The 14,672-nt window shown below is 36.8% G+C and overlaps 1 protein-coding gene and 1 long non-coding RNA gene across 3 annotated transcripts in view; one reads left to right on the forward strand and one right to left on the reverse strand.

The window, feature by feature from the left end:
* LOC136838697 (solute carrier family 66 member 3) overlaps nt 1–14,672 on the forward strand; it is a 24,076-nt gene continuing 9,404 nt past the window's right edge. Inside the window, exons 1-3 of one of the 2 annotated variants that reach the window (XM_067104102.1) lie at nt 1–514; nt 5,551–5,773; nt 11,033–11,153. In XM_067104102.1, coding sequence (XP_066960203.1) covers nt 363–514; nt 5,551–5,773; nt 11,033–11,153 — 496 coding nt within the window. In that variant the 5' untranslated portion in view covers nt 1–362. Of the gene's footprint in view, nt 515–5,174; nt 5,222–5,550; nt 5,774–11,032; nt 11,154–14,672 lie in introns of those variants that run through there. The other variant, XM_067104103.1, reaches the window with a different exon arrangement.
* The window catches only part of LOC136838700 (uncharacterized), a 25,076-nt gene continuing 20,973 nt past the window's right edge, over nt 10,570–14,672 (reverse strand). Inside the window, exon 4 of the long non-coding RNA XR_010853087.1 lies at nt 10,570–12,444. This is a non-coding gene — a long non-coding RNA (uncharacterized lncRNA). The remainder of the gene's footprint in view (nt 12,445–14,672) is intronic.

Below are 14,672 nucleotides of genomic sequence, written 5' to 3' on the forward strand. Positions count from 1 at the left end.
GACAAATGGGTCAGGTGGCACTTAACGCTATTCCGCGACCGCTTTCCTAAATTCTTCGTACGAGAGGGAATGCACTTGAAGAATGCAGAATTAATAATGAGTGTAAACATTGCTTTCAAATCGTTGCTGTTATATTCCAGATACAGGAAAGTAGATCTTTACTGAACCGCTGATGAAAAAAGACGTGAAAAATGCGGACGATACTTTCTGAAACTTAGCTGTCAAGTTCAAGTGTGTGCCTCTGAGCGCTATTTACCGACGTTGTTGGTTAGCAGAAGCGGCCGCAGTCGACCGGTCAGCTCTCCCGAAAGTTGTTGTGCCGCTTATTGTTGTCCCCCGTGTTCCCACCGCTGTTATATAACATGTCTGCCTTAGTAAATATCATAAAACTCTTCTGTGATGTGACGACGATAGGCCTGTGTGGTTTTATGAAAATTCCACAGATCCATACCATTATTAAAGCGAAATCAACTAGGGGTCTGAGCTTAGCCAGCTTGCTATTGGAACTGACGAGGTAAGCCGAACTAGCATAAGTTCCTCGTAGCTTATTCTAGCGTTTAGTATGCACAGTATCTCTGCATGAGATACTAGGCTCTGACACAAGGGGGGAGACCAAAGCGATGTCTCCCGTAAGCCTGGGTTATGCTATACTCTGCAGTATTTGCTGTATCAGGTTAGGTAATGTTAGTTACCCCAACCTAGGTCAACTAGGCTAGTTGAGTAGTCGGTAGGAGGTAGGAATTACGCCCTTCACATTAGATAGCCAGCATAAACCATAAATAACCTCATCAGGCATCAAGAATAAACAACGAATGACTTTATTATACCAGATTCATTTAGGTTAAACTAACCATGGCTACAGTAACTTTTGGAGGCTACAGTAAGCTGAGGGAACACATGGAAGGGAAAAGCCCCTGACCTTATAGGTTAGGCATAGCCTAGGAAGTAGCTACCTAAGTGACTTGGCAAGGTTGCGTTTATATGTAGGTATTTCTGGTCTCGTGTGCGTTCCCTTGACTTTCATGTATCTTGGCGGTTAATTTACTTACTTCCACAAAGGCTTTTAATTTTCTGTATACCTTCCCATTTGTTTAATATGTCCTTGAAGTGTAAATTATTTTTTGTGATGAATACAGTTTTTCTTATGAAGAGAACACATTTAATAGAAATTAAGAAGAGAAGTATAAGAAGGGCTGGGTGGTTATTTATCATCATGTTGATAACATTATTTATGGTAATTCTTGTTGTGATGATCAGAATTCTGATGACAATTACCCAGTATTTGGTGTGAGATATGAATACCGATGCATGTGATAAGAATAAAGGCAAGTGTTGTAGTTCAAACCCTTTATGTGTTTATTTAGGTAAATTGTGGAATAAGTAAAATGTTTGATAAACCTTGGAAGAGGTGTAACTTGCAGGAATTTGAATCAGACATGCATAGCTACTGTGTTAGTGGAATGCCATAGTATGCCTGTCTGTGATATGCTTTTGTATCACAAAGAAATTAAGATAGGATTTCATTAGGACTGATTGTGACAGACCTGTATAGATATTATTGTAACTTATCAGGACTGAATAATCTGAAATTATGATAGTTGGAAAAGAAAATTGATCTGATGATGATAGTAAGTAATTTTCTGTTAGCCAAAACAAACTCATGTTTCTTTATCATATATCTGTCAGTTTCTTGAAAAATGTCATTGTTTCTTTACGACTTCAAAATGCATAAACAGTTCTCATACATATTTACTGCTAGTTAATCAAATAATCTATAAAAACAACATCAAGAAAATTACAAAAATTTGTCCTTATTAACTGTTTATAAATGGATGCTTTTGACAAGGATAGCTAGCAGGTTAGTGTTAATTTTTGATTGAGATGAAAATAAAATTAGGACTTTTACTTTAATAGTTTGATGGTCAGCATGTGCTTACAGTAAAATACAAATACTTTACTGTATTATTTAGTCCAGTGGTTTCAAATGAGAGATTGTGCACTTATACAATAGAATATTTAAATTGCATCAAGTTTTTTTTGGATTTTCATTTATTGTCAGAAGCTTTTGGTATATAAGAGAAGTCTGTCACTCTCCACAGATAATTTTAAGATGTCTTTTATTATGCTTACTTTGTGTATATTTTGCAACAAATTTCAACAAAACATGTGGAAAGTCCTTTAAGGTTTTAAAAACCATGAGTTTATGGTTAGCCTGCATTCCATGATGACCAATCACAATGGAAAGTTTTGTATTCCAAAATGTATTTTGTGTGAAAAAAATAGGCTTACATTTGAAGTTACTGTAAGCTACTTCCTGTATGAAAATTTTTTTTGCCCAAATACAAACGAATGTCTTTTATGACCCTCAGAATACCAAACAAAGTATGAAGAAATAGTTAAGTAAGAATACTGTACTGTAAAAAAAAAATAAAAATGGTTTGTATTCACCATGATCTATGTTTGTTCCCCTTCCCATTCAAATGAGGGTTTTTGTTGTCACTGTCAAGAGTTATCAGCTCTCATGACAACTATATTGGAGGTCTGTTGGGGTTAGGCTAGTGGTTGAACCATTCCTGGTAGGGAGGGGGGAAGCCTCTGGACATTTGACTGATATGGGGACAAGGAATGTGGGGATAGCTCCAAGTGAAGGTCAAGGAGAGGCAGGATGAATGGGTGAAGATGGAATGGATGATATTTGAGAAGAGGTTTGAAGACCAGTGTGTCCCAGACATGTCATACGAGTTGTTCTTCATACTAACTGTTCTCCAACATCACCATGTTCAGCCATATATATACATGTAGTGCAGCCACAATAGTGCAGCTCCGTGAACTCCAAGGATTGACTTCATGGCAAACAGTTAATGGCATCCTCAGACCTTAGAAGATTGCCCTAAAGGCAACTGGTGGTGAACATCTCGGGAACTTCCAACATTCCTCTAGCAACCTGTATTGTCATCAGCCTTTTGTACATCAGTTGCTCACTGACTCTTTGGCAGGTCAACAACACCCTCTTCATCAAACCTGACCTCAAGTAACAACCTTAAAACATCCTTATGGATTCAAAGGAAGAAAAGTCTGTAGTTGTTTACATATGGAGGCCATACCTTTCTTCAGACAGCATTTAACCTAGAAAGCTAGGCTTCATTGCAAGCACTACCAATTAAGTCAGAAATTCTTAATATTAAGGAGTCTCCAGTACCTCATTATTGCTCTATCAAGGCAGCTACCAGAAATTATGCCTAGCTCATGTTGAGAGATGTTCCCTAGGTCCAGAGGTCAGAAAAGAGTAGTGGTGTTGGGAAGCAAATAAAATAAAAAAAAGTTTTGAGACTTGCTGCCCATGCCTGTAGGGTTGCTTAAAGCATTATCTTTGAGGAGACGTCTGTTTAGAATGTTACTCTATCTGGAAAACTGAGTGAGGACTGGCAAAGCACATCCATGCCTTGGTAAATCATTTCAGTGTATCCTCTTACTGGTAAATCAGTTCATTTCTCTTTAGATTTTCTGACTTGTAAATTGTTAGTTTCTCTGATTGGTTAATTAAATCTCCAGCATTGGAAAGCAGCACAAGGGCAGAAGAGCCCCAAGCAGCCATTATTCCTGGTGTCCATATCTCTCTTTTTCAATGAAAGTCTTTGTTCCCATGGAGATACAATCAATTTTTATGCAGGTCTGGTTCTTCTGAGTTTTCATAGAATGCAAGTTCAGACATTTTGGGTTGGCTTGTCAGATTCTTAAAAGACTATCCTTCCACCTAAGGATTGAGTCTTCTACATGAAAGTGATGGTTTGTATTTCCTTGGGAACAAATGCCAAATTTTTAAAGTAATTTGCATTTTTCCAGGGTACACAAACCAGAGCCTTTTTATCTTAAGCCCACCACAGCCAGACCACGTAGTTCCTGATGCTGAAGGAAAAAGCATCGGCTTATGGCAGGTAAGGGGTGGGTTTCCCCCACCTCATTCCCCTACCTCCAATAACTATTGTGCCTTGTTATCCAGTTTCAGTGACCATTTCACGCTTTTGCAAGTCATACTCTCACATGAAAGGCTCTGTTTTTTATACTTGTGAAAAATACAAATTACTTTAAATATTTGTTGTGTTTTACACCTTTACCTTTTAAAGACATCAGACTTATGATATTGTCAGGCCATAGCTCTTCCAACAGTTGCTAGCTGTATCATAACAGGTTTTCAATAGCCAGCATGGTTAGGTTTTCATTGGCAGCCTGAAATAAGTACAGCTGCAATGAAAAAAAAGTCATCCTTGAATATTGGCACTCATATATTAATTCCTGATCTTTGTTAATATAGTCATTCGTGAGATTTTCTCAAAATATGATTCATGAGATTTCATATTTGTGCAAAAATAATGTAATAAATAACAGTGTACAGTATATGTTTATGTAAGAACCCCAGTTACATATTCATGATTGTCACCAAATGAAGATAATTGCACAAACTTGGAGTTTGGAAAGATGTGTAAGATACTTGGTTAGTGGAAAGGTGGAATGATGACAGTGGCTGTTGGATGTAAATTCAGTGCAGGTAAATAATGTTGGTTCTGTTTTACCCAAAGAAGACAAAATATATGTAAAATACATGCATTTGTGACTCTTTCCTTGCATAAAGAAATTGCCATTTTAATATTTAATATGCTTGCAGTTTGATGAAATGGTCAGTGGGAGAAAAATTGATGGCAATATTTCTGTGAGCAAAAAAAAAAAAACTATGTAGGTAACATAATATCAAGGAAAAAGAAAAACCTTGGCTGTTTACTGTATGCAGTGGTAGCTGTAAGATGCTACAGTCTTCAAAAATCCAGAAAGTGGCAACTCACCTCAATATGAAGGCATCTGAAAGTTCATTGGGGAAAAGAGATGTTAGTGAGAGTGACTGTTCAGTGTTAAAGAGCCTAGACCCTCATAAAAACAAATAATAGGGAATAAACATACTGAAGTAAGTACATCAGTGTCCCAGTGATTAAAGCAGATAAGGACTTTGTGACATTTTCTTCAGTATCAATACCAAAGGAGACTTCAAGTGCAAGCCTTTAATATGTAAGGACAGAAAGCAAGCACTAGACCAGGTTAAGGCAACTCTCAGGAGCTCTGCAGTGCTCTGTGTCTAATTTAATGAGGTCGAGTATAAAGGACATCTTTGTACATTATCACATCTAGCAGGGTAATCAATGAAAACTGAATTGCTACCCTCAGTGATATGGTAGGTGCTCTTTGCATTAATCAAGTAACTGATTTTAGTTGAAATATGTGTTGTATCCACAAGAATTGTTGCTAAGCACTTGTTTTGTCTTTATTAGTGTTCACAAATGTTAATTACTGTATTTGATTATATAAGCTGTTCATGTGATAGTTGATTTATGTATTTATTGCAGGAATGATTTACAGTATTTAGTATTTATTTGCTGAAATATGTATTCGTCATTTTATTGTATATTTTCCAGCTAATTACAGTCTCATGAATGACCATGTGAACTGACTGTGCTTTCATTGGTGCTGTGAGCTGAATGACTTTTCTCTCTTCTATTTCAGTTATACAATTATGCTGAGTTACAACATATATTCAGCATACCCCCTCATTAACTATTTTGAGTATCCACTCATGGTTCTTCAAGATGTTGTTATGTTGGCAGTATTTCTTTCCTTCAATGGCATGTTGTCTCCCTCTGTTATTCTCCCAGCAGCTGCAGCTTCATACTTTGCTTATGCAATTTCCTCAGGAATGCTTCCTCATGCATTGATAACAACTTTGGTGGTAAGTGTTTTTGTTTACTTTTCATTTCATATTTTGTTTCATTATGAATAATGCCTAGCAGACAGCAAGAACTTTAGTTGGCTTCTTTTTAATAAAAAGTACATAGATTGCTACTTGATGTTCAGATTTATAGCAAATTCATTCTTTAATTTTTTAGGCAGCATCTTGGTTCAAAAGTCAAGAATCTTCCACTCATATTTTTCAATACATTTAAGGAGCTTTTTTTGATGTGTGAAAGGTTTATCAAGATATACTTATTTATTTACACCCGTTATAGCAGTGAAAGCTTTTGTACGTTATACATAAGTACAAGCCATAGTTTTATTGTACCTACAGCCTTATTGTGTTTCTTGCAAAGGACCATTGCTGGCAATTTTCTTTATATCTTTGACTTAAGAACGATTACCTTTTCTCTTTTCTCGCTTGACTCATCTTCATTTCAGTCTTCTCTTTTGAAGAAGGTTTTTCTGTTAGAAACTGGCATTAACACAGATATCATTTGCTTTGTAAGATGCATAGAACTAGGTCAAGTTTATTATAGGATTACAAGAATTTTCCCCTATAGAACTTTAGTACCTGATATGTTCGAGTGAAGCAAAGGTATTTCATGCTTTCCTCCAGTTGGTTGGTCCAATCATAACAGGTTGATGGCCTTCAAGGAAATTGAGGTACAATATATCCATAGGTTAGCCCGGTGAAAGAGATGACCCCATGTTGTAACTGGGGCTTTTTCAGGTAGGAGGGGATCCTAATGGATGAATTTAGATAAATATCTTGGATTTCATTGCTTAGCAATCTGTAACTTTATAATCTTTTTATGAGGTTTCTTTATTGATCCCGTTCCATAAATTGAACTTGAATATTGATTCAGGAAATACATTTGAAAACAACAAAGGAGGAGACTTGCCAGAATCAAATAAGAAAGTACAGTACAGTATAATATTTTAGTGTGTATGCAACACCCAGTGGAAAAATTTATAGAACATTGTATGGCCATTCCTCCTGACTCAGTTACCCATCGTTTTTTCATATCCACCAAGAAACTGAAAAGATTGGGGAAGGGAAAAAGATATTCAATTATGATTAATGGGGTTATATGAAAAACATGTTCCTATGAGGATACAAACCTGAAGTCTCTTAGAAGGACACACATTGGGTGCAAGCTGGTTCAGTCATTGAAGCTTGGTAACAAGGAAGTAAATTAGAGATAGGTAGGTGAAGGGATGGGAGCCACCGCCCACTCACCTGACACTTAACCCTAACCTGTGTTTCTGCTTTCTTGATTCGTCTGTATCGCTGATAAGGTAAAGAACTTGATTTTGGTTTTGAAAGTTATTACAGTATTAAAAGTATTTTTTCTTGTGTATTGTCAGTATTATAAGTATTTTTTCTTGTGTATTGTGGTTTTTTGTGTCACGGGTACTGTAACAAGGATTTGAGCATCTTTGTTTCTCTTGCTTTTGGCAACCTATACTTATATGTAAGTTATGGCTACGTGAAGTCTTCTATTTGACTTTATTGTAGCCCTTGTATGATTGTTCATACAAGATATTAAGTCTTTGTCTTTACATTAAGGCTTCAGGTTTGTATGTCAGAGAAACAAAATCTAATTTATGAACATTAGCCTATAAAGCCCAGCACTGGGACATTGTCAGCCATTCAGTGCTTAAGACAGTGAAAAGAGGAACACGTGAATAGTTGAATTTCCTGGGCAGCAAGATGGATGTTTTCTTATGGTTTCTGTAGGTATGGATTGTTCGTTTAAGCTTCTCCAGTAGGAGCGCTTCTGTAATGTCATCCTCTTCCCTTGTCCACCTCTCCTTGGTTGTCACACAATTTAAGAAGGGGGTTTGTTTGTTGGGAGTCTTCCTTTTGGGCAGCTTTTTGGACCAAAACACTTTGTAAAGTTTTTGCTACTGACAATTTACCATCCCTCTAGGGAGGATTCTGAATAGTTCCCCCTTGGAGAGAATTATGAGAGGATATTGTTGGGAAAAAGCAGCTGAAGTGTGCTGTAAGCGCTTTTCATCTACTTCCTTCTCTGGAACGTAAACTTGCTTGTGCCCAGTCTGCCTGATCTCTAGTATGTGTCAGTTTGAAAGCCAAACAATAACAGGTGAATGATGATGATCGTGTAATAAACAATATAAAAATTCAAAATTGCTGAAACAGTTAGATCTCCACTAATGCTCTTATGGACATTTACTGTAAGGGGAAATCTAGCTGGGTTTAGGTGAATTGATTGTTTAACAACCTGGTTTCCCTCCTAGGTGCCTCGGATAATTTGTCTTTCTCACTGTGTATGTCCATCTGTCTGCTAAGGTCAAAGATGTATTCAAAACAGTATGATTCTATGGTTTTTAAAATAACCATTCAGACTTTATTTGTACAATCTATAGAAGATTTGGATTCAGTATTCTATGTGATGGATCAAGGGGCAGATTTGCATTTGGAAGTCAAATAGGAATTTAATCTTAGCCCTAACATTGAAGTATGAGACATATACTTCATTTTTGGCATGCATATGCCACCACTGAAGCTGATGTGCAGAGTGAGGTCAAGGTCATACTTACAAGTCAGAGTGCAATTAAGAATTTAACCTGGTCTGTAACTCTTAGATTATACGACATGAATTCATTTGGCATGCAAAGGTCCAAAAGTAATTTGTCAGCCATGAGATTCTTGTGCTTTACCAAAACTTATTTTTCCCCCTGGAAATACTGACGATGAATTGTGTTGACATTAAGAAATCATCTGTCTTGGGTATGTAGAAGCACTCGCAGGAAAGGTGAAAGGAAAATTCCAAGACACTGAGCTTTTGTTTATTTATGAAGACATGATCACAGTAATAGAAAGAAGAAAAGGTAAAATATATAAGCAAGAGTAAAGGTCAACTGTCTGTTAGTATTTACAAAAGTAGGTATTACAGCAATTTGCCCACTGTTATGAAGAGTAATTTATGAACTACTACCTAACTATGCTGTCTTACGAGGGTAAAGGCTCTTCTAACTTATGGTTCTTTAAATATTTAATTTTTCATAACATTATCATCTTCATAAAATCTGGGACTGAGGTTCATCTTATTAATTTTATCAATGAACATGATTTTATTATCAGTCTGTCTGTAAATTGCTAGATTTATACAATGTCATTGCATCATTCCAGTTTATTGCATGACCTTCGTCAATCACGAATAAAAAAACAGGTTTTGACGTAGGAAAAACCTATTTTTGGTGGTCTCTGTTGAGTCCTCAAGGAGTTACCTTCCTTGGTCTACCAGAGCTCCATGGTGACCAAACTAATTTCAAAGAATTCTCCTCTAGTTGGTCTTTTGGCCAGGTATTTTGTCGTAATGATTAACATTATAACACGTGATGGAGTATATAATGGACTCAAAGATAAGAGGGCACTTTCCCTTATTTTCAGCGAAGCTGAACCCAGTTTTCCAATGTCAAAAGAACCTGCAAGAAAGAGAAGTGACTATTGCGCATGCATATCCGCCCTCGTTTACAACTGGGCCGTTAAAAGACCAAGGAGCCATTACTCTCTGTTGGTCAATGCAGGTTGATCCCTTGCCCAAATATCCCTTTTTGTCAGGGAAGCAGGAGGGTTTTGAGGACTCAACAGCGACTACCAAAAATAGGTTTTTCCCACGTCAAAACCTGTTTTTTGATAGCGTAGTCGCTGTTTCATCCTCAAGGAGCTTTATAAAGAAATTGACAGGTGCCAAAAAGGCTTAAGTTCTCACTTTTTAATCCCAACACCCCAAAGGAAATAACATTTCCGGTCCAAGGTCAAGCCACAGATTTCAAGCCCCATTCTTTATTCCAAATACTCTTCAGGTTTTGATACCATGGAACAAGAAACTATACATGAACTTATGTCAATATGACCCCTGGTTTTGATACCATGGAACAAGAAACTATACATGAACTTATGTCAATATGACCCCTGGTTTTCTGCTGCAGCACCTAGGAGTTAAGACTAACTATGTCACCTACTTGATACACACTGTAGTCGAATTTGTTCGAGTATGTGGCAATAATTTAACTGATTACCAACCTGTACATTTGGAGACTCCTTCGACAGAGACATTTCTGAAGAAGGCCAAAGACGTACTTACTTTCCCAACATCACGTGACCTATGGAAAGTGTGTGGATTTCCCTTTTTAATGAGAAACACTACAGTCATTCTCAGTCTTTGTAGGGAGAGTGGTTAGTTTGTGCTAGGGTGTAGGAAAAGAGGACCTTCTGGGGTGTTTGCCGTGACCTCTAGGTAAACCTTAAGGCTTGAACCAGGCATAATGTCTTGTCTACTAAATTGAATTTTCTTATAAGAATAGATTTCCTTTTTAAAGGATCCATATTCTTGGCCAGGAATGATGGGCCAGGGGACAATAATAATTGGTCAGCTATTTGCGTGATGCATCGTCCCCATCTAAGAGAGCCCAGTTCACTAATACGAGCTCCTGATGCTAATTCAATCAAGAAGATCACCTCTTGTAGCCTGTGCATCGTGGTTGTATTGGGTCCACTGAATTGAGGGGTTGATAGAAGTCTAAGCACCTTGTTCAGGAACCAAGTAATTGGAAGCCTTTTGGGAGTGGGCCTTTTTAGAGCAAAAGACTGCAGAAGGGAAGTGACAACTTCTATACTGGAGTCAATCCCGAATCCATAAAGCAAGGGTTCCGTTAATGCAGCCTTGTATGGCATGACTGTTGTAACCACAAGGCATTTGTCTTCAAAAGGGTATATAAGAAAAATAAAGTTTCTATAGAAATCTCAACTGGGCTCTCAGTATGGATATAATCAAACCATATCTTCCGTATGGACTGGTAATGCTGGATAGATGCTGGGAAATCCTTATGCAACAAGATTTCCCAGTCTGTCCCAGGTACACTATATCACACGCTGTACATGGAATAAAATATACACACCTATAACTTATCTCTCTTAATCTTTCTCTTTGCAGGCTGATTTCTCTTAGGATTCTTTTTATCTTGCTTTCCAACCACTTCAAATCCCTGTTCACTGTCTCGAGCACAGAATGGCTGAAAATGCCCTGGTGCTTGGTGTTTAGCCTAAATTTCATGATTCATTCATTTGTTTCATTTTATATTTTCTGGGCTGTCCCATAATTCTGTTTCCCACACATTTGTATTATTTTTATTTACAGTATTCAGTTATATATGTTTAATACTATGACTCTGATACTTATCGATTTTAAACATTTTGAGATATCTAACTGATATTTTTCAGGGACTTACAACTCCTATATCTGCAAGTAGCAAGGTAGTCGCACTTTTAACAATTCTCAGGTCCAAAAATTCATCGACTGTTTCCATTCCATCGTGGCTGATATCTACATATACATGTGTCAGTAAGTATTCTCCAGCACTCCGTAGGCAAATATTTTATTGCTCTAATATTGAACCATATGAGAGTTGTCATTTTTAATATATTTTATAAATTGTTTTCCAAGATGTAGATTGCTATGGTATTTTTATGAAGTACAATCCCTTGCTTTACAATACTTGAAAGGGTATACCAAGACATATTTATAAAGAGCTCGCATGCACTTCCTCCTTCATTTATTCATCCTACTACACTGTCATCCTTTGGTTTCAATGGATAAAAAGTTTTTATGTAATTCAATTATAATGTCATTTCACCAGTTTTGTAACTTGTGTTCTTAAGTGTACAGTATTTGCACTTTTTGTTTGTAATGTGTTTGTTTTCTTTATTTGTCATAATAGAATTCTCAGCCATTTTGAATAGCTGTTCCTTGTTACCCAAGGTAAATTGTTTCCAAGCCCCATGATGGATAGTTAAAATTGCAAATGTTATGGATAGGGTTAATATGCCTCTATACAGATTTTGCAGTGCTTTTAAGGGGAAAAGTCTTTATAGGTATATAGCTATAGAATTTGTACCAGTAATAATGGATATTTTATCCAAAGTAATCCACTTGTGATCTTTTTTTTTCTTTTCAATAAAAAAATGCTTCTTCCTACATCAAATGCTTTACTTTAATGAAATCAACATGTTACAAAGCTCTTGTAATAATTGTTTACCCCAAAAGGTAGAATCTTGATGGATACCATTGTTTGCAAAATACAATTTTAATTGTTTTTGCCATCAACAAAAAGAAAAATCTGCCGAAATGTAATTGCTTGGACATACAAACAAACATGCTGTCAGTTGCACTTAAAATTATTAAAAAAGGTAAAATAACAGTTCGAAGCAAAATTGTTTGAGACACAGGCTTCTCAAGTTGGAGGAGCTTGACCATGTTAACATGGCTACTGAATTCTTTTGCAGGTATAGTCTAGTGCTGTGGTGGAAGGTTTGTGATTAGGTCATTTTTATGGTATTTCAGCAAAATTTATTGTAATAAACAGTATAGACAGATCAAATGTAAGTTACTTTCCAATTTGTGGCTGTGTGAAAACCCCCATAACTACAGAACAACAGAAAATTTTGGTATACCTTAATACTTCATATTCATGTTGCCAAATGCTACACCTACATGAAGGCAATCTTCTCTGTGCTCCATGCCTGTACAGTGTACTGTCATGATATAAAATTTGTATTGATAAATTCAGTTTTACCTCATTTCTTACTGTTGATACCTTCACATAAAAGTTGGCTTCCATGCAGAAAATTAATACCTGTGGGAAGGGAAGAGACAGAATTTAAATAGATGCTACTATATATATAAATTCAATAAAAGAAAAAGAAAAATGAACCAAAGGCTTGTGTCATTAAGCAGTGAGACCTTGTAACACCTTAACAGAATACACAAGCTCAGAGGATAATAATGAAAACTTTTTGAAACTGAGCTTACTGAAAATAAACGTGACATTCAATAATGTTGTAAATCAAACTAGACTCAACCACACACACACTAGCAGGCAAATAGTTTCTCGCTGGGTGAGTGGGTTCCGTTCTCAGCTACCACTCTGTTGGTAGCAAGTTCGAATCTCCGACCGGCCAGTGAAGAACACGAGGAATTTGTTTCTGGTGATAGAAATTCATTTCTCGCTATAATGTGGTTCGGATTCCACAATAAGCTGTAGGTCCCGTTGCTAGGTAACCAGTTGGTTCTTAGCCACGTAAAAATAAATCTAATCCTTCGGGCCAGCCCTAGGAGAGCTGTTAATCAGCTGTGGTCTGGTTAAACTAAGATATACTTCAGCAGGCAAATGGCCATCTGCAGTTATACATCTTATCTTTCTTCTTGTTATCTTAATTTTCTTTGTGGCCAACTTCCTTTTTTTCTTAGAAAGGTTAGGAAACTTTGTCATCAAGAATTAGTTCTCATTCTTGCTCATCATCATACTCATCATCATATTGAGTTTATTGAGTGTTCCTTATAAACTCAAATTTAGTAAAAAGACTCATTTCGAGTGCAGTTCCATGTAGCCTTTGCATAAACAAGTGAAGTCATCTGCCTTCAAGTGCTTATGTGGAGATTTCACTTTTAAGTAAATCTTTATGTGAGTAGCTCATTGCTTGGTATCATGGTTCTTATGTTGTGAACATTAAAAAACAACACCATTTTCAAGGACAATTCTTCCTTTGTCAGCCTAACTGCCTATTAGCCACGTGTCATTGCTCAGGTTGTTGTATAGACCTAATCATATTGCAAGAAAATTTCTTTCAAGCCCCATAATAAGCTACTGCATACATTCCCCAAAACCCTCGACCCGTTGCCATCGTTAGGGGGCTCAGAGGATGGCAGCTGGGAAGCACTTTCTTAGTGCTTTGATATGTTAGATAGAAAGTCCTTGGAAACCTTGCACCTCAGCTACTGACCCAACAAATTGTAGTCAAGCATCCTTTTTCTCTTGATTACAACAAAATTTTTCTTTTCTTTTGTTAAAACAGGCTTTATAATGAAAGCCCTAAAATGATATGGATTATGAGAAATTCTGCTCTTGAAATATTGTTGGAGGTTGGAGTTGGACAGCTTACCTCTTCACCTCTAAAACTGAAGTACCTGATGGGAAACTTCACTGTCAAACCTTTCCCTCAGTGCTCGGTCCAATCTTGACAGACTGACAACTCTTACAGCACTTAAGGTTAGGCATATATTAAAGTGGGTCTCCCAGGGCAGCTGCCTTTGTAAAGGTAACAATATTGTTCTTACCCTTGTAGGGCTAGTGCTGTCAGTGTACCTAACATGGTGCACTGTGGGCATTACTGAAGTTGTTTGCAGCATCCCTTTGGGTCCTAGCTGCACCTATTTTTAAGCCTTTTGCTTTACTGCTATTCCCACTACCTTTCTTCCATCTTGCTGTCCAACCACCCCAACTTCCTCTCTGTAGTCTTAAGCACTGAATGGCTTAAGGTGCCCTAGTGCCTGGCTTTATAGCCTAATTTTCACATATCAGTAAAAACTATTGCAAGGCTCCCATGGATAGAGGGAACACTCCCGGAAGGAATTCTTAACACCTTTTGTTCTTCCTTTGGTCTCCAAAGAAATTGAAATAACAAAACCAGTATGAAAAATTAATTTCAGACAGGATCCAACCTCGACCCATTTTGTTTCTCTGTCTAGGAACTGAAAACTGGTAAAGAATCATAATACTAAAAAGTGAAAACCAAATATCTTCATAAAAAACTGTAGTTTACCTGTTAAATATTTATTCAACAACTAAAATTTAATAAATAAAAAATACATGGGGTATCCAAATTTTTACCGAAAATCAATTGGTTACTTTACAATGCAATCTAAAAATACTCAAAAGTTAATGAAACATGACATAATGAATAGCGTACAAGTAACAATCATATTGCCCAATCATAAGATGAATAAACATTTTATTAGACTCAAAAAAGGTACAGTGCATGTAACACAGAAGACCCAAACCCTTGTGATGTTCTATCACGAATG

Source organism: Macrobrachium rosenbergii, chromosome 5 (genome assembly GCF_040412425.1).
Source record: "Macrobrachium rosenbergii isolate ZJJX-2024 chromosome 5, ASM4041242v1, whole genome shotgun sequence".
Classification (NCBI taxonomy): Eukaryota; Metazoa; Arthropoda; class Malacostraca; order Decapoda; family Palaemonidae; genus Macrobrachium; species Macrobrachium rosenbergii.